A 19,969-nucleotide genomic window follows, 5' to 3' on the forward strand; every position below is an offset into this window, starting at 1 on the left:
ATGAACAAATTTGAATCTATCAGACATGTGATTCAAATCACTGCATGGTAATTCTAATCTCTGTAGTTAAATACCGTGGACAACAGTAGCTGCACTAAGGTCTAACAGGACAAACAGTGATGAGTCTACAGCCAGAGACTATAAGAAAACTATTTGTAACGTTCGCACCTTCTGCACTGCGATGTAGTCTAAATCCTGACTGAAACTGTTCAAATAAACCGCTGCTATGCAAATGATCAGTTAACTGTTTGATAATTACTCTTAGAAATCAGTCTATAATTAGCTAAGAAGGCTGGATCAAATAACAGCTTTTTACTAAGTAATGTTTTAAAATCTGTCACCTTAAAAACTTGTGGAAATAAAAGAAGAATGACTATTTTAAGCTCCTGCCTCAGGCATTCCTACGTTTATCCAGTCTAAGCTGGTATAGGTTCAACCCTGCTCTTATTTTTTAGTGAAATACTCTGGATCACCCTCTGACGTATTCTGATGTCAGTGACATCAGCCGTAGCTGTTGCCACATAGGAGTGGGCTCCCTCTGCTAAGTTGATGTGACCTACTGGAACAGATAATTCAGTAAACTGCAACAGCAGCTGAGCCAACACCTGTGCCCTAGTATCTAGGGACAGAAGAAAAACAGTCAGTAAGCACAGCACACACGGCTATATCCAAACTGTACCATGTCTAACCTGAGCACCAACATTCTATATTGTAAGTGTAAAGATAATGAATGATAGTAAGATTTGTGTTCTCAGGAGTCCAAACTGCATCCATGAACATTTGTGCAAGCTTTGAAACAGTATATCCTAGCTAAATATATTCTAAACTGTGGATAGTAAATAACATGTGTACTAATAAAGTGTGTATGTGGTCACAGAGAACTGACTTGACATAAAAATCTTAATATATAGCTTAGTATAAAAAGAAAATGCTTTGTGACTTAACCAGTGCTCATGTGACTGGACCAACAAGTTCTCTTAAACAGCATTAAGGTGTTTACTTTTTACTTTACCAGCTACTGCCTTTGGTTGGATACGATGGTTAAATGCAGGAAATTTACTTAAACTGGTTAGTACTAATTACTGCATTTACTTATTATAAACTGCTAAATAATATTTGGCTAATACAGTCTGTTTCAGACTTTAAAAAATAATTTGAGAAAACCTGGCAAAGAGGTAATAATGTGACTGGAGCTAGCACAGAGTTTAGTACACTTCTATAATACAGTTATAGTTATGCACCTCCTCTTATATTTGGAAGTTTCATCAATGCACTATCATCAAAGCCATAACATATTTACCATAACATATACTTGTACATATACACATGAATTGAACACATTTTAGAGCAACGTCTTTTTAGCTTGATAGGTTATTTATGACAACAGTTATACAGAGGTGTGTCCTTCAGGTCCAGGCTACTTTGCATACCTGCCCCTGTGGGAGGAGAATTCCTCTTCCTCTTTATCCAGCAGCCAATAAGATACCACTTCTAGGATGGACAAATGCGATTTCAAGGTCTAGAAGGGAGCCTAACCTCACCCTAACACCTCTAATGCTGTCATCTTCAGGTAAGTCAGACTCTCACTCTCTGTTTTGCTAGAAAAACTCCAACACCATTTACACGCAGGCTGAAAGTCTTAACTCGACTTACTTATTCGCTACTTGGTGACACACACTCAGCAAATACTCTCATACCTGGGTTGCTATCACAAGCAATATTTAGTCAGTACAAAAGAGCCAGAGTCACATGACACCACTTCTGCCTTTATCTGGAATGTTTATCTGGCCAATCAGAGGTGAGCATCTTTCCCGTGTCGATAACAGAAGTGCAGTAGAAACGTGATGTCCAGTCATTTTTCACTTCACATGAGATGTTTTCTTCGAGCACGATGCTGTTACAGCAAAGACTGATCTGTTTCTCTTCTCTGCTGTTTGTTGAAGAGGAAATTATAAAACCATAAACATGTGTTTAGTGTCAACATAGGGGCTGTATGTTTCATTTGAACGATGCAGCAATTTTCTCTCTTATCTCCTTAGTCTGTACCTCCCTCCTTGTTTATCATATGGACATTGTTTTAACCTTTTCCCCTTGACAGATTAAAACATAGGAATTGCATGTATGTTTATAAGTCGTTATTCATTACTGTTGCCATAAAAAATGAAAATGGAGGTAATTAGTAGGGTTTTGTGCAAGATGTTCCTGCCACAAATGCATACTTGGGCTGTTCATTGATTTGTCTGGCGCTTGTGAGAGCAGCAGTTAAACAGTAAAATCAAATGAAGTATGTAAATTCAGAGCCGTGTTTGCCTTTCGCCTCTATACTCGTGTAACCTCTGATTTCATTTTCAGGTTTCTTCTCGGTTCACATAATGTCAGGCATCAAAGCAACTAAATGCAAGGCTCTGTTACGAGTTCTGATTCCATGGGTTTTATTGACCAACGTCATGGTGGTGCTGTACTGCTTAAGAAACCCAAACCAAGTGAAACTCAGGTAAATATTTCAAAGGAAATCATTATTTTGTTCACAAAAGATAAGAGATATGATAAGATAAACTCGGTAAACTGACTTATTGGATATATTTACAGCGACTCCCAAGAAGACACGTGTCCCCTCGGTGTGGCAAAATTACAAAACAAAAGTTTGATCAAGCAGACTCACTCAGAAGAGTGCTCACCCAAAGTGAATGTCATGTTTATGAAGACGCATAAAACAGCTAGCAGCACCATCCTCAATATCCTCTTCAGGTTTGGAGAAAAGCACAAGCTCAGGTTTGCATTTCCTGATGGGCGCAATGACTTCTTCTACCCATCGCCGTTCCTGTGCTCCCAGGTGAAGGACTACAAACCTGGAGAATGTTTCAACATCGTTTGCAACCACATGCGCTTTGATCATCAAGAAGTGTCCAAGCTCCTGCCTCCAGACAGTGTGTACGTCACCATCTTGCGTGACCCGGTGGATCTTTTTGAATCTTCCTTCCATTACTACCACAAAGCAGTTCCCCTTACGTGGAGGATCAGAGGTGAAAACAAGCTGGCAGAGTTTCTGAACAACCCTTGGGCCTTTTACAGTCCAGAGGCTTTCAACTCATTCTATCTAAAAAATCTGCTCTTTTTTGACTTTGGTTTGGATAACAACCTCAAGGCTGATGATCCTCGCGTCATGACAGAAATTAAGAACTTATCAAGACGTTTTCATCTGGTCCTCATTGCAGAATATTTCGAGGAGTCTCTTATTCTGCTGAAGGATTTGCTCTGTTGGACAATGGAGGACATCCTGTACTTTAAGCTTAATGCTCGCAAGAGCTCATCCGTGTCTCATTTGGATGCTGAGATGAGAGCCAAAGCTCTACAGTGGAATGGGGCAGACTGGAAACTCTATCAGTATTTTAATGGTACCTTCTGGGCCAGAGTCGAGGCATATGGGAGAGAAAGAATGAAGCAGGAAGTAGAGGAGCTGAGGCGAAGAAATGCTGAGATGAAGGACATCTGTATTGAAGGCGGAGGTGCGGTTGAAGCGCAGAAGATTCAGAACAGGCGTTTCCTGCCCTGGCAGCCGGTTGGAGAGAGTTCCATCCTGGGTTACAACATTAAGAAAGATGTTGATCCGAGATTCAGGACAGTCTGTGAAAAAATGCTCACACCTGAAATACAATACTTATCCGAGCTGGGTGTAAGCCTGTGGCTCACAAGACTGTGGGGTTGGTTAAAAGATGCTATCTACTGACAGCTGAGCCATAGCCTACTGGTTTTAACAAGCGAATTGAGTAAAAATACTAATGTAGTGAATGTTCGTGTGTTATGCTCATCTCCTAACAAATGTTTTCACCTTATTTATTTTTAAACATTTTCAGGTTTTAATAATAAATTCTTACTGGCAGTTCATTGTCACATGAAAATATGCCTATTTGAACTGTAAACACAGTAATGTCACATCTTGTGCACGTGTTATGGAATATATTCAGAGAAAGGCCAAAACATTGGTTATGTGTATCTCAAATAATACTCAACAAATACTGTGCTAGTGTGTTAGTGGCAATGTGTTTATGTTTTCTTTTTAACATTAGGTTTAGGCTTAAACAGGCTGGCTACTTACAAAACCAGCATTCCTGTTATAATGTGTTTATATGTTTGTTTTCTAATACATTTGTTTCAAGCTATGTAACAGCTCACCTACCCCTGGTATTGGTGTTTTGTTAAGCACATGGTAATCGAGCCATTAGTGAGTCATGAGCGATACCTGGATTCTTGCAGGTGGAAGTATGAGGCAGTGATAGTGTGCCCTCCACTGGCCTGGGACTCAAATGCAGCTGTGTGGAATGTATTTGAATGGCTGAGGCCTTTCTCCAACCCTCTCAATAGTTTACACCAGTTGTCTTCATCAATAACATGGTTGGACACGCGCACCTATCTATTAATCTTCAGTTCAGGCAGATGAAGTCATTGGTGACTCAGCTGATTAATGTGTTTAAATAAAGAGCTGTTGTATTTTGCCAAAATTTGCCTCTTTGGCATTTCAAGACTGAGAAGGTTTTAGTTAGTGACTTTTAATTTCTTCACTTGGTAGCTGCTGGCAGATGCACTGACACTTGGAGAGTACACAAACTCCAGTGATACATGGACCTCCTTGCACTGGATAAATTTAAGAGCATAATCACTTTTTATGTCCATGGAGAAGTTCTGCACAGGTTTGGCTCCCTGAGAATGATAGTGATATGGAGAGCATGTTGTCAGAATCTGGAGCTTAGATGCACCTCCCCTGCATTGTGAAAATATGAATCACGTTTTTGCTTAAGGATGATTTCTTATACATGTGCTTGCAGCAGAGCTAAGACAGTGTTTTTGCAACTGTTTTTGTATTTTGTTTTAGTTTAGTTTCCATTTGTTGTGATAGTGGGTGCTTGTTTAGTTATTGAGTTTGATAAGATTAAGTGTTACTTCTAATTATTACAACTGATAAGTTTAAGTTTTACAGTACAAATAACACTAACATCCCATCACTTACTGTCACTTGTTGACTTGGCAAGGTTGTTTGAACTGCCGAGGTTTGAAACAAAAATACATGTTTATGTTATTTAGTTAGCACAAAATCTTGTGTGTGTATAAATTTTCCAGAACTAAAACATTTTTTACACCTGCTTTTAGTTTGTAGTCAGGCAAACTGTAAAAAGCAACAGCAGAAAGCTTGTGACAGGTGTGTTTGAGTATCAGTCATTACCTACTGTGTATCAGCCAATGAATGTAACTGATACAATCTAGCAGCCTGAAAATCATTTACCTTTTGGTGATGTGAATGTTATTTTTGTTACATGAACTTGACCCAGTTTTACTGTAATGCAGTGAGTGTGGCCATAGTGGTCAATTGGTCCAAATATTTTTGTGGTTATTTGGCAGTTTGCCTCATTTAACTGGGTGCCTTTTCTGCTTGTGTGTTTCCCTCTGCAATTTCCTTCCCTGCTTAACAATATAATAAAGTAGAAGTGCTTCAAATTGCTGAAAGACAGAATCCTGCTCTTGTATAACTTCCACAAGAAAATTATGGAATTAATAGTTTTTCTTTCGGTGATCAGTCTTTTAATGCAGGTTTAACAGAGTGCATGAATAGGGGTTCATTCACATTCACCCATAAAAGCACAAGATCCAAGACCAGGAAGACACACACATTGACCTTTTGAGGGGCCTAGTGCTGGTCCTAAGCCTGGAACAGTGGGAGGGTTGGAACAGGAAGGGTTTCCAGTATAAAATCTATGCCACCCTCCATTAAGATATTAAGACTTGTACATTCATTGAAGGGGATATTACAAAATTGTTAAGCATTGACAAATGACTTCAGAACTCTTAGCTGAAAACCCCATAGCAACTCAACTTCTGCAAATATATACTAGACAACGTCTTTTCCCCATTAAACAGACACCTTGTGTGTGCTTCTGTGTGGATTTTCTTCAAGACCTTCAGTTTTTCTTGTCATCAAATAATGTCAGATTAATGCTGCCTCTGTAACCCCACACAAGAGAGACTGCCTCAACAATACACTTTGCTGGTTAAATACAGGTTGAAAAAAAAATGTTTTCTTCAAGAACTGATGCCAACAAAAGTAGAAATCACTTGCTTAAAAGTTTGCAAACATGCAGTTGACACGAATTCTCTCCTAGATACTAGAAATAACTACATGGTGAAAGGACATAGAAACTTTTTAAAGATATTCAACGTGATAAACCAAGACGCTTAAGTATGTTAGACAAATACATGTTTAATTTAACAATTTACAATCAGTGAGGAAAACAAAGGCGTTACAATTAACATCAAGGAAGGAGACGAAGCGACAGGAACCACTGCTCCATCTTCACGGGGTCTGGACCGTCTGTCGGCTCTCGTAGGTCCCTTGGCAGCCGCCGATAGCCTGGGCATGACTTTGAGCACATTGTCCATGTTGAATTGATTCAGGTGTGGAGCCCATGAAGAATGGATAATGGAAATGTGACAACATATGCCATCGAGCCTTATAGAACCCCAGCCAGTGTCCCATTATTCTTCTTTGTTTTCATAGTTGTGCTTAATATGTTTCCACAGTTTCTGCAATAAAACACAGGCAATGTAACGTTAGAGTTTTCAGACAACTGATGGGCATTGCTAAACGAAGAAGTTGTCAAAAGACCAGAACGCTCGACTTAGCGGGCAAGTTAGCTCGGCTAACGCTAGCGCCGCTTCGCCCTCTGCGTACAAGGTCAGGTGCTTTAAAAGCTCAAAACACGCACTCACCCCGCGATTCATTTGCTCAAAGATCGCATCTCCACCTTGGTCAAATACTCGTTCAAAGAGGACAGCTCCAACCATGATGGTTACAGCGAACGTAGATGTCCTCCTGAAGAGAAGATTGTAGACAGACTTAGCCAACGCCATGTCGACGGTTCAGTACTCACTGCGCAGGAACGGATGTGCTAGCGCGAAACTTCCGCTTTAGCTTGGTGGCCGGATGCTAATAAACAGATACCCGGTACCTTTTGTTAGGACAACGCCTTTGCCACCTAGATTGTAGCCAGCATGCTATAATCTCGTCGGGGATAAATATTTGAGGTATGGTTTGCTGTGCGGTTTTGGGCTTGAGAGTGTGATTAGTATGCACGTGTTTCGTGTCAGTGCTTCTTCAATTATGCTTCGTAGTTTCAGACTTAAAAAACAAACAAAAACAAAACAGATAGCAACTAAATAAATGGTCGCGGGCGTTTGTGTCAGTAGATGTGCTGTTGGTCCCAGTTTGTCGTGTAAGGACTTTTATTCCCAAGCATTTTTAACCCTGGCTTGCACACGTGAACGTATATGAACATTTTGCTGTAAACGTCTTCTTATTCTTCCGGCTGCTCTCTTTAGTGGTGGGCCACCGCTCCTTCAAGACACCCATGAATCTTTTCTTTGGTTTCCTCTTTTCCTTATGCCTGCGAGCTACATATTCAACATCTTTTGTCCATAATATCCACTATCCCCCATTTGCAATTATCCAAAACATCTCAGCCTTGCCTCTCTAACTTTGTCTCCAAACTGAGCTGTCCCGCTGATGTACTCATTTCTAATCCTGTCTATTCTGGTCACTCCCAGTCAAGATTTTCAGCATCTCCAGCTCCACCTCCTGTTTTTCTTTCTTTTTACCATCTCCAAACCATAGATCTCACTGCAATCTTGTAAACCTTCTCTTTCACTCTTTCACCCTGAAACTCATCTCCGTTCACTCCAACCTGCCTGCACTCTCTTCTTCACCTCTCTTGTGCACTGTCTGTTGCTTTGGATGATTGACCCTGGGTCATCTGCCTCCACTACCTCTACTATTTGCATCTTCACTGTTACGCCTGTCTCCCTTTTCACTCACACACCTCTCCAGGGTTTCTTACATATGTACTTGCTCATATTTTTGTTATAATCTAATAGATGTGGGCACAGTGGTCAGTTGTTCCTTACTGATGTAGGTTTTCTTAGTTAAAGTCACCCTAACCATGGTATAGAAACTATTCACATATTCTTTTACTCTATATTTTCAGAACAGTTTTGATTTTGTTTACTATTTACTGTCTTTCAGGTGTTTAAAGGTGATATTGCAATACTCCGAACACAACTTTGACCATGGGGAAGAGGTACTACTGTGACTACTGCGACCGGTCCTTTCAGGACAACATGCATAACAGAAAAAAGCATCTGAATGGTGTTCAGCATCACCGAGCAAAAAAAGCTTGGTTTGACAATTTTAGAGGTGAGAGTAGCAGTTATTTCTGAGACCAGGGTTTTCATATCCATGAAAATCTGTAGTTGAAAAATGATGCATTGCTTTTTCATAATATGTGATTAACTGTGTATGATAACCAGCATTTTCTCTTCACAGACTCTGCAGCTATTCTGAATGATGAGCAAGAAAAGAAGCCCTGCAGGAAGTTTCTCCAAAAAGGTATCAGAATGACCTGTAATTCTCTACTGACAAATACAAGCAATAGCAAAGTTGCTTTATTTAGTGCTACTTATACTAACTCTAGATTACAACACCATGGCCAGCAGTAACAGTGTGAGGAATGTTGGAGCCACTTTGACCAGTGTTTATCTTTTCTCTAGCATATTCTAGGATGTCCTTCTTTCTTCTGAAATACTGAAATAAATTGTTACTTCTAGGCAGGACTATTTGAATTCCTTATTATTCGAAAGGATCCCTGAAAAGTCTTCCAAAAAGTTTCAGTGAGCGTACTAACAGTGCTGTCATCTTCCTCCCACCCTCGACCTGTTGCAGGAGATAGCTTCCCTTCCAATATCTTGGGTGTGACTGTGAAAAAATGGAAGCCAAGATCGTGTTTAAACCTGATAACAAGGCTGTCGGGGGTTTCTCCCAATTATTATATTGTTTTTACTCTACAAAGTAAAGCACTTTGATCATATTTTTGTGAATTGATTTAGTATCAGTAAAAATGAATTTAAATTTGGAATTTCTTTCTCTCTGTTTTTTAGGAATTTGTGATTTTGGCTCCAACTGCAGGTTTTCTCATATGACAGAAGAAGAGCTATTTAACTTACAAAGACAGGTGGAAGGTAAGCTGTGAACAGAAGATGGTGCTGTTTACCTTGTGATACGCTTTACAGGACCCTGAAGCAAAGCAAGCATCATATACAGATCATTTCAAATGGAAAGATATTTTTCTAATCAAAGTAAAAACATTTACTTGAACTTTTAGCTTTGTATTACAATTGTTAAATATATAATACTGGAGAATACTGTGTTCTCTTTTCAACCTCACTCCCTATAGCAGTGGAAAGCATCTTCTTGTGTGCCCACTAATACCCCGTCTAAGACACATAAATCACTTCAAGAAAACGGTGTCTGTCCCCTGGCTCTATACCAGCGTCCTTGTTTTCTTCCACGTGAAGATCATTAGAGCTCCTTAGCGGTCCTCAAACGCTTAACTGTTTACAGATGCAGCCATCAGGGTAGCCACCAAACTTGGGTTTTTGTAGTTTCAGGATTAATTGTCATTTTGTTGCAATTATATTTTCATTACAAAAATAAAAGCTTGTGTTTGTGCAGCTATTTGTTAGCTGTAAAGCTGAGCTTTGGTGGTTATGGCTACGACTTGAACCCATTAGTGAAATGCTGGTGGTGACAAGGTTTGGGATGTGGCGTCCTGGTTTTGCCTAGCTGCTTGTAGCTACACCATGTCAGGGAAAGACCCATCATATGTGTCAGAGATTTACAGTTAACAAACAGTCAGGTGAATAAACAACAATGAGACACTTGTGTAGGTTAACGTGCTGCACGGGTGAAAAGCTCAGAGCAAATCACACCGAACTGCAGTATTCGTTTATTTTTATAGGTTACATCGTCAATATGCAAATATAATCACATTTCCTGTTACGCAGGTCCTGATGCTGTCTGTGTGTCTGTGTCACAAAGTATGTGTGTTGCAAGTCAATTTCTAAGAATAATATACTGCGAGTCAACTTCTGCAGATGTGTATTTCTGTACTGATCTCTTGTCAGTGTCACAGGGTCAGCTTCCTGTTTCAACAGAAAGCTGTGTCTGGTGAAATATGTATAACATAACATTTGAAGCATAATCAAATAAAACAATAAAAATTCCTTAACAATATGTATGCATGTTAAACATGCTTCTCCCGAGCACTGCAGCGCAATGCTAGGCAGAATCCTGGAGTGGCATTTGCGAGGGTCAGTGGCCTCAAAAGCCGGTCCCTAATAATCCGACACTGTGGTGAAGTCCAGTGACAAACCCAGCTTAGCTGGCACTTGCTGGGAGGCATATTCAAGAAGCAAGAGACTGAATTTCCTACGTTCTTCAACCAGCTCCTCAATTCTGAAGAGGAACTTGAAGAAGATAAGGACGATGTTACATCGATCTCCACAGAGATGATAATGAGGAGGATGCTGTTCTCCCTCCTGCCCAGACATGGTGGAATTTGAGCTTCACTATCGGGGAAACTCAGCTCTCTCTGTTATATTCTGGTCTCATTCACGACAGACTCCAGAATATCTATTTCCTACCCAACGGGGTAGTAAGTTTTATTAACAAGTCATGCGACTCAGATTGGTCCTCTGCCGTGTACAATAGCAACATACAGCCTCACCATCCTTACTTGTGTGACACTCTAAAACGTCCGTGCAGCAACACAATCTATTGTGGAACAAAACATCTTGCAAACAATAATTCACATTATTACATCCCTTCTCTTTTTTTTTTTTTCTTTTTTTTTTTTTTGGAAAAAACAGAAGTCCTTTTGTTTTGATTTGTCCTTCTTCTCACTGAGGGTGAAAACAATATGAAACACTCAAAGAATACAAAAGCATTCCACTTATTCAAACATGTACATTTCTGTAAGCTGTAGTGAACATCAATATCCACAGAATACACAACTCTTCCCCTCAAACAATAAACAATAAATCCTCATTATGCAACATAGTCTTTGTACCTAAGTGGTGGAACCACTTTGCGGCCTGACCTTGTCCTGACACCCCCTGTTACCTCGTCAGTCTTGATCTGCCGCTCACGAGTGTCTGAGGGAGCTGTCACTGACCTGGTCAGTGCCCCGGTGTCCGTTATGGCATTTTCCTGATCCACCACGCCTGCATGTCTCAGGTGCCTCCGATTCCTCCTCAGGACACTTCCAGAGTCCAACTGAACCTCATAGGACCTCGGGTCGACAGTCCCAATTACCACTCCCCTGCTCCAAGTGGAATGGCGGTCAAAAGGCTGAACTCTGACACTGTCCCCTAGCTTCAAAGAGTCCATGTCTCGTGCTGATCGGTCATAGCACAGTTTTTGGCGCTTCTGTTTCCTCTCCAACTCCCGCCGGGCTGGAATGACTTTTGGCCTTAGCAGGCTCGTCCTGGTTGGCAAAAGCGTCTGTGTCCTCCTGCTGAGCAGCCTCTGAGCTGGGCTGGTCTCCAGGCCTTGTGATGGTGTATTGCGATGGTCCAGAATCGCAAGATACGGGTCTTGCCCTGCCAGTTTTGCCTTTAGCAGCAGCCTCTTTGCTGTCTTTACTGCTGATTCTGCCTTCCCGTTACTCTGAGGGTAACCTGGCGAAGATGTTTTATGCTGGAAACCCCACAGTCGACTAAATCTCAGAAACTCACCGGACGTATACTGTGGTCCATTATCTGAAACAACAATGTCCGGGATGCCTTGTCTGGCAAAGTGAGCCTTCAGCTTTCTAATCACTGTGGTGGACTTAGTGTCCGGGAGATAGTCAATTTCCCAGAAGTTTGAATAGTAGTCCACTGTGATAAGGTAGTCCTTGTTGTCAAACATAAACAGGTCCGAGCCCACCTTAGCCCATGGTCTAGTCGGGATCTCATGTGGGACCAAGGTCTCTTTCTGCTGTCTGTAGTCAACTGACCTGCAGATGTCACACTTAGTCACATAAGTCTTAATTTGTTCGTTCATGCCTGGCCAATATACACACTCTCTGGCTCTCCTTAGACAACCTTCTACACCTAGGTGTGTCGAGTGTAGTCTAGTTATGATCTCCTGTCTCATGGTAGTCGGGACAACAACACGTTCACCTCTAAACACAAGTCCATCCTGACTACTCAGTTCATCCTGGAATGAGAAGTATGGTCTGATGTCACCGTCAGTGTCTCTTTTGTCTGTCGGCCAACCTCTGTGAATTGTATCTATGAGGATCTGTAGTGCTTTGTCGTCTTGTGTAGCAGTCCTTATGCTGTTTAGTCTGTCAGGTGAGATGGGTGCATGAGTGACCATGTTAATGCTCTCTATTTCCTCCTCTATGGAGCCCTGTGGTGAGCACTCTGGAAGATATGCCCTGCTCAACGTGTCTGCTAATAACATGTCTTTGCCTGGCACATACACCACATCTATGTCATATTTCTGAATGCGCATAAGCATCCTTTGCAACCGTTTGGGTGCGCTCAACAGTGGTTTTCTTACAATGGTCTCTAAGGGTTTGTGATCACTGTGTACCACCACTTTACGACCATATGTGTACTGATGGAACTTCTCCATGCTGAAAACTACAGCCAAAAGCTCCTTTTCGATCTGGGCATAACCTTGCTCTGTACGTGTAAGTGCTCTACTCGCAAAAGCCACAGGCTTACCCGTCTGCATGAGTGCTGCACCTAACCCTTTGTCAGAAGCGTCACATTGTACTGTCAGCTCTTCCTCTGGGCAGTAGTATTTCAGGACTGGAGCCTCTGCTATAGTCTCTTTCAGTCTCTGGAATGCGTCTTCATGTCGAGCCGTCCAGTTCCACTCACTGTCTTTGTGTGTCAGTTGTCTCAGTAAGTCGCAATGGTCAGACAGATGTGGGCAAAACTTTGCTAAGTAGTTCACCATACCTAACAGTCTCTGTACTGCCTTCACGTCTGTAGGTCTGGGCATTTTTTCTATGGCCCTAACCTTCTCTGGGTCTATTTTCAGACCGTTGCATGTCAGCTGATGTCCAATGTACGTGGTCTCCTTCTGTTTAAGTTTGAACTTGTCTGCGTTCAACTTAATGTTTTTCTGCCTGCAACGAGTCAAAAACTGTCTCAGCTTCTCGTCATGGTCACGTACTGCTCCAGCATCTGTGTCCCCCTGACCCGTGATCAGCACATCATCTGCAATGATGTAGATCCCTGCCAGTCCATCCAAAGCTTGTGTGAGCTTCCTCTGGAACACTTCCGGAGCTGGGCTTATCCCCATTGGCATCCTCAGCCATCTGTAGCGTCCAAATGGAGTTGAAAATGTTGTCAGGTAGCTCGACTCCTCCTCCAGTTTCACGTGCCAGAATCCACTCTTCACATCGCAGACAGAGAACACTTTAGCCTTTGACAAATCTGGCAAAATGTCCTCAATGGTGGGCAATGGGAAGTGGCTCCGTTGTAGGGCTTTGTTTAAGGGTTTTGGATCTATGCACACTCTTAAGTCCCCACTCTGCTTTTGGACCACAACCATCCCACTGATCCAGTCTGTGCTGCATTCTACTGGTGTAATGATCCCTCTGCGCTGAAGATCTTGCAGCTCCTTTTTTAACGGCTTTATCATTGCAATAGGGACACGCCGTTTTGGTAACTGCACTGGTTTCACAGTTTCATCCACCTCGAGCCTTAACTCTCCCTCCAAACAGCCATCTCCCGTGAAGACATCGGCATACTCTGTTTTAATCTGATCCATGTTCCACTCATTGGCTGTTGGGTGCTCTGAAGTAACGATGCTGTCCAGTTTCAAGATGTTTTCATAGTGTACTTTTATGAGTTTCATCGCTTCGCTGGCTCTCTTGCCCAGCAGTGGTACTTTACAGTCTTTGTCAACCACTTGAAACTCCAACCGATACAGTTTCTGATTTCTCGGGTTACGTAGCTTAACTTTGCATTTTCCCAACGGCTTTATCTTACTTTTGTTGTACATCATCAACACTGTCTGTGTGTCCTCCAACTGTGTGTTCGGGCTTAGCATGTGGATTGGCATTACATTACAACTGGCACCACAGTCAATCTGAAAATTTACAATCTCTTTGCCCATCAGCATGCCTGCAAAGAGTTGAGTGCCTCTCTCTTTGTCAGTGTTCTTTGTAGTTGAAGCATGTGTGTCTGCCTCTGTAACACAGAGAACGTCCTCATACTCATCACTCTCACATGCTGTCACGTTGTGTACATTCGTCCTTCTCTTCTGCTCTGAACGTGCCATGCATTTAACTGCAAAGTGGTTTTCTCTGCCACACGTTTTACATTTCTTCCTGTATGCTGGACATTTTTCTTTCTTTTTTTCATGTGTTCTGCCACAAAACTTACAGTCCACTGCGTCGCCGATCCGTTTCTGGCGCGCAGCTCCACGCACAGCATGCACCTCCTCCACTGCAGCTCCCGAAATGGTTTTGCTGTTTTCCCGCGACAGCTCCGCGGCTCTGCAGTGCTGTATGCATGCATCCAGTGTCATGTTTTTCTCACGCAGCAGTCTCTCCCTCAAACTCGGGTTGTGAAGTCCACATACAATCCTGTCACGAATCAGTGAGTCCCTTATTACTCCAAAATTGCACGTTTTTGTCAGCAGCTTTAACTCCGTCACATAGCTGTCGATTGTCTCACTGGCGCCTTGGTTTCTCGTGAAGAACCGATAACGCTCCACAGTTTCATTAACTACAGGATTGCAATGATTGTCAAACTTCTCAATAATGTCCTTAACTGTCCACCGATCTCTCGCTGTGTCGCCCATTAGCGTGTCTAGCAGCTCCCTGCCGCTCTCACCAACGAGATAACTGAACAAGCTTACTTTTTTCTGTTCGCCGTCTGAGTCCATGGTCAGCTCCACATAGAGCATAAACTCGTCCCTCCAGGTCTTCCATGTCCGTGATAGGTTACTGGAGTCCAATACCAGCGTCGGCGGCGATTTAAGGCCCTCCATGCCTCGCGGCGGTGCTAACTCGATTAGCCGCTAGTCGCTCACCGCTCCGACAGGCGTCTCTCGGGGGTTCACTCCGGCCGTGCAGCTTGCTCCGCTGTCCGCTCCGCTGCCACCATGTTATATTCTGGTCTCATTCACGACAGACTCCAGAATATCTATTTCCTACCCAACGGGGTAGTAAGTTTTATTAACAAGTCATGCGACTCAGATTGGTCCTCTGCCATGTACAATAGCAACATACAGCCTCACCATCCTTACTTGTGTGACACTCTAAAACGTCCGTGCAGCAACACAATCTATTGTGGAACAAAACATCTTGCAAACAATAATTCACATTATTACACTCTCCATCTCCCTCCTAGATTGATCTTTGTAAAAGTTGAAAGCTTGTGGCAGCAAGATGGTGCATTAGATGTCCTGCAGCAAGAAGGTGGAGTAAAGGAATCTTTATGATGGAAAAATATTTGCGTGAGCTTCTTGTCAGCAGCTCATGCCTGCTGTTCCGGCATGTATGTAGTAGATGAGGCATTAGATGAAAGTAGATGGCACAGTCATTCATGTATCATCTCCACTAGGGCTGGGCGATATATCGAGTTTTTAAAAAATATCGATATATTTTTACACGAGATATAAGGTGTGAGGTGTGACAATATCCTTTATATCGATATAGTCTACGTTATAATTATACTTGTGGAGCCGCAAGTTTGCCTCTCTTTCGTCCACTTTTGTCTTTACGCAACGTTACTCGGCCTCGCCTCTCCTTCACTGAACACAACTCCTCCTCCTCCCCCATCGCTTCACCTGCAGGAAGCGACAAGATGTTAACGGAGATTTGCCGTGTCCGAGTTACTGCACATCGCCCCGTGCGTGGTGCTGGACGCCGTCAACGTGTTAGCTAGCTAACCACGCTAACGTACTAACCACGCTAACGCCATGCAGCCCAGAGGCGCTGCACAGCCTAAAATCCTTGCATTTTCTCAAAAGTTGACAGCGCGCCTTATGTATGAATTCTGTTTGTGCTTGATGGCCGCGAACCGATTTTATGTGGAACACGGCGCTCAGCAATCTGTCAAAAAATGTTTTAGTACGACGTTGGTAAGCTACGGTGCTGCACCGCTTGATGGATTGTCGGAGCATTACGGCTACCGAGGAGCCTTCGTGGAGTGATACGTACTGTGCTTCAACGTAATATTACCCTACTGTGTATAGGGACTATAAATGGCACCTGTTAAGAGACGTGGTTACGAAGAGGATTTCAAACTCAATGCTGTCAGTCACACAGTAGAAGTTGGGAACAGAGCAGCTGCGAAATCTGTCTTTGTTATTATGCTCAGCGTCTTTTAGTTTACATTTTGACTGCACAATTGTGAGCTTTTTGTTATGCACAAAAACAACATTGTTGTCTTTTATTTATGGAGCATTATTATTTAATAAATGCTCATAATTTATTTTTGAGTAAATCTTATGTACATCTATGCTCTATGTTAATAGAAATGCCTGTGTGACATCTGGGACACAGCTTGGACTAAGAACTCTCTTTTTGTTCTTACTTTAATCTAATCAAATCAAATCAAATCACTTTTATTGTCACATCACATGTGCAGGTACATTGGTACAGCACATGTGAGTGAAATTCTTGTGTGCGAGCTTCACAAGCAACAGAGTTGTGCAAAATACAATAATGTAAACAAGCAAAATACAAGAATGGCTACATCTGAAACTAATAAATATATGTACAATATATAATAGTATATGCATTTCTGGATGTGTATACTAAATATTTTTCTACGTGTGTGTGTGTGTGTGTGTGTGTACACATATTTTACAAATTAAATAGAGTAAACAATAAATAAAATATATAAAATATACAGAGTGAGACATGTGAGACATTTATGGCTTTAAAAAAAAAATGAAATATCGAGATATATATCTTATATTGCCGTCCAGGTAAAAAATATCGAGATGAATTTTGGGTCATATCGCCGAGCCCTAATCTCCACCAAAACAAGCATTCCACACTCTTTCCATACGTTCACTTTATGATGACAATTGATATATTTGAGAAACTGTCCTATTGCTTGCTCTCTATTGTGATGGCACAGAAGTCCCAGATACTGAAGCTTCCTGAGTATCTGTGTGCTCATTTCACCTGAGGAATGGCTATCTCATCAGCTATCTCATTTTAATGGTATTTATGTGTGGGGCGTCTGTGCAGCTGTTAGTTGTGCAATGATACTTAGTGTGTGCTCTTAACCTTTGGAGTGGGTGTGAGTTATCCACCTGCCTGGGGTATGGTGTTATAGACTTTAGAGTATGCAATCTGAGAATGATCTGTAACATCCATTATGAGATACAGAGTACCGTAAGGTTCGAAAGAGAGTGTCCATTCACCAGAGTAACACCGGTTCTCTGAAAGCTGAGTGCGGTATCTCACTGCACTGCCGTATTTGCAAGGGCACGTGGAAGAAGTACCTTGAAAATGTCTGGTGGGGCTATCATAAAGGGTGTTGGGGAGCCCATGTTGGTTTGTCTTAGTTGGATGTGGTGGTGGAGGAGCTTCTATGATTGGCCATGCCAGAAAGCACTCGCCGTTGTGAGATGACTGACTGTTTTCAGAGAACCGGGGTTACTGAATTAAAACCACAAAGACCAGCAGTTAAACATTCTCTGGAAAAAAAAATAGTTCAAAGAAACTGCTAGTAAAGAAAGACAAGTACTACTTGTTGAGCACATTTCCTACAGATGAGTGTGTAAACTGCTATATGCTGAGTTGAATGAGCTATTTCCTTTTCTCAGATGAAAGACAACACAGAGAGGACTCTGAGGACAGAATTATGCCTGGACGAAGTATAGAAGAATGGCTCTCGAGAAGGGAAAAGAAGAGAGCTGCCCTCGGTAGTAAAGGGTATGTACCTTCATTTTTGTTTTAACACTCATTCTACATGGCTCGCATGACAAATTTTACTCCTGTTGATTATGAATTCACCTATTCTATTATTTATTTCTACAGAGATCTAAAAACCGAGGAAGACAGTGAGGAAAGTCAAGCAGAAAATGGCATACTTCAGCAGCTCCTCTCCATTCTTGACCTACCGCCCTCACTTCAACCCCCTCCTCCAGGCGGGTGGAAAATCAACATGAACACTGAGTGGGGTTGAGTGACATTCGCTTTGAGGGTTCAGATGACTGTTAAGCCAATACCTAACATTAATAAAAGGAGGAATAGTTCAGAAAACCAATATTATTTTAGTTTTTTAAGGATTTTCAACATGAAAGGAAGATTTCACTTGTTGTTTGTTGCTGTTTTTCGTTTGAATAATAAATTTACTTCTCTTAGATGAGTAAAGTATTTGCATATATTTCAAAACAAAATCTGAGATGAACAGTAACTGTACAACATTGGGGTAATTGATGCAGTTTTTGCACTGATAAGTCACAGAGTGGCCTTAAAGTGAGACTCCTCTGAGGAGTTACATTTGATATGATGTGGGCCCAAAGGGAATGAATGATTGCCGAGCAGATGGAAACCTTTTTTTTTTTTTTTTTTTTTTTTGCATGGTTTTAATTCTGTGCTGCATCATGGGGATTCCTTGATCTCCATCCATCCATCCATTCGCGTCCGCTTATCCTTTTCAGGGTCGCAGGGGGCGCTGGAGCCTATCCCAGCTGTCATAGGGCAAGAGGCGGGGTACACCCTGGACAGGTCACCAGTCTGTCGCAGGGCCAACACACAGAGACAGACAACCATTCGCGCTCACATTCACTCGCACATTCACACCTATGATCTTGATCTCATGACTTCATTTTTATTACTAACCCAGCCACTAGAAAACACAATTTAATTTTCAAAATGATATGTGAAGTGAAACACTGGATTGAATCTTATAATGAAACTTTTATTAGTCAGAAAGTTGGTTAATTTATTTCTTAGTAAGCATTGTGCAAATCCCTTGGATTTGTGACTAATATATTTCTAATTGTCTTTGTTTTTTTTTGTTTTTAAAAAACCCCTCAAGTATTTAATATTCTTTGCTCAGATTATGCTGAAATGTACAGTAGTCACTCATCCTTCACAACACCTGCCTAATATTATGTAGGTCTCCCTTGTGCTTGAAGGCTACCACTGGATGCTATTAGGGAAACGGTGGCGGTGACAAGGTTAGGGATGTGGCATCTTGCTTTTGCCTGGCTGCTTGCAGGTTGACCATCCCCTATGCATCACATGTATGCTTGTTAAACATGCACATGTGTTGTTGGCAGACTGGACTCAGAGGTGTCCAGGTCCCTAACCTTGCACAGGTCCTCTATGCAGTGTGCTGTGGTGTCTGGCACAGGGATATTGCAGATCCTTTGACTCAGTTGAGGTGTTGGGTGGGAATTCCGTGGATCAGGCTTGTTTCACCTAAAGATGCTCTATCTCATTATTGTTGTTTTTAAGGAATCCTCTTTGGTTTGTGTCATTTGTGTTATTTCAATGAAATACAGTCAATTCAAAAAACATTTTCTTTGGATTTACTTAAGGCAAGTGGTTCCATCCAAGTGAGAAATTCTTAAGAAATACAAAACAGGGTGTTGAATGGCAATGGGACAAATGACCAAAGTAAACTTAAACTGTTTCTTAGGAGTTAACACAGTTGTGTGGAAACATTTGACATAACTTTCTCAATGACATCAGATATAAGTGTAGGAGACTGAGATATACAGAGTTGACAGTCCTGGGAAATTGCCATCTGTGAAGTTGTTTTTCTTAACCATTGAAAGACTTCTGTCATCATGCACTTTAGTTGTCTTTTGTGATCTTTTTATGCCTTTTGGTGCTGCTGAGCCGACCAGTCTATTTATTCTGTTTTAGAATGAATCAGATTGTAGATTTGGACACTTGTAGTTTTTGCTATATCTTTGATCAATTTATAGTGAAAACAAAATACACTGAAAACATATATTAAACACTTGGAAGAAACTTCAGATATTATGTCCATTTCATTTGTTATTAATTAACATGGGAACAGGCCTCACCTGGTCAGTCAACTGTCCAATTATTTTTAAGCATCTTAATATCAGGAACTACATGTAAATATGGCTGTAACT

General features: G+C 41.7%; 3 protein-coding genes across 3 annotated transcripts; 2 read left to right on the plus strand and 1 right to left on the minus strand.

Annotated features, from left to right (window-relative positions):
* Positions 1-2,342: 2,342 nt before the first annotated feature.
* gal3st1b (galactose-3-O-sulfotransferase 1b) lies at positions 2,343-3,727 on the plus strand. Its single transcript, XM_026173871.1, has 2 exons — positions 2,343-2,494; positions 2,590-3,727. The coding sequence occupies exons 1-2, from the start codon at positions 2,373-2,375 to the stop codon at positions 3,725-3,727; spliced, it is 1,260 nt and encodes a 419-aa protein (XP_026029656.1). The 5' UTR covers positions 2,343-2,372.
* Positions 3,728-6,230: 2,503 nt separating this feature from the next.
* On the minus strand, positions 6,231-6,964 carry uqcr10 (ubiquinol-cytochrome c reductase, complex III subunit X). Its single transcript, XM_026173882.1, has 2 exons — positions 6,760-6,964; positions 6,231-6,573 (listed from the first exon to the last, which is right to left on the minus strand). Exons 1-2 carry the CDS (start codon positions 6,898-6,900, stop codon positions 6,526-6,528), a joined length of 189 nt encoding a protein of 62 aa, XP_026029667.1. The 5' UTR covers positions 6,901-6,964; the 3' UTR covers positions 6,231-6,525.
* A 20-nt stretch (positions 6,965-6,984) lies between these two features.
* zmat5 (zinc finger, matrin-type 5) lies at positions 6,985-18,227 on the plus strand. The gene is made up of 6 exons (XM_026173881.1): positions 6,985-7,074; positions 8,069-8,239; positions 8,369-8,431; positions 8,980-9,060; positions 17,678-17,786; positions 17,892-18,227. The coding sequence occupies exons 2-6, from the start codon at positions 8,113-8,115 to the stop codon at positions 18,037-18,039; spliced, it is 528 nt and encodes a 175-aa protein (XP_026029666.1). The 5' UTR covers positions 6,985-7,074; positions 8,069-8,112; the 3' UTR covers positions 18,040-18,227.
* The last annotated feature ends 1,742 nt before the right edge of the window (positions 18,228-19,969 follow it).

This window comes from Astatotilapia calliptera, chromosome 7 (assembly GCF_900246225.1).
Source record: "Astatotilapia calliptera chromosome 7, fAstCal1.2, whole genome shotgun sequence".
In the NCBI taxonomy this organism is placed as follows: domain Eukaryota; kingdom Metazoa; phylum Chordata; class Actinopteri; order Cichliformes; family Cichlidae; genus Astatotilapia; species Astatotilapia calliptera.

What these genes read in the sequence shown, in the direction of transcription:
- gal3st1b (XM_026173871.1), top strand. Translation starts at nt 2,373, where the DNA reads ATGTCAGGCATCAAAGCAACTAAATGCAAGGCTCTGTTACGAGTTCTG. An exon ending in CCAAACCAAGTGAAACTCAG is followed by an intron (nt 2,495 to 2,589) that starts GTAAATATTTCA and finishes ATATATTTACAG; the next exon opens with CGACTCCCAAGAAGACACGT.
- uqcr10 (XM_026173882.1), bottom strand. Translation starts at nt 6,900, where the DNA reads ATGGCGTTGGCTAAGTCTGTCTACAATCTTCTCTTCAGGAGGACATCT. An exon ending in TTGAGCAAATGAATCGCGGG is followed by an intron (nt 6,574 to 6,759) that starts GTGAGTGCGTGT and finishes GTTTTATTGCAG; the next exon opens with AAACTGTGGAAACATATTAA.
- zmat5 (XM_026173881.1), top strand. Translation starts at nt 8,113, where the DNA reads ATGGGGAAGAGGTACTACTGTGACTACTGCGACCGGTCCTTTCAGGAC. An exon ending in TTGGTTTGACAATTTTAGAG is followed by an intron (nt 8,240 to 8,368) that starts GTGAGAGTAGCA and finishes TTCTCTTCACAG; the next exon opens with ACTCTGCAGCTATTCTGAAT. An exon ending in GCTGCCCTCGGTAGTAAAGG is followed by an intron (nt 17,787 to 17,891) that starts GTATGTACCTTC and finishes TTATTTCTACAG; the next exon opens with AGATCTAAAAACCGAGGAAG.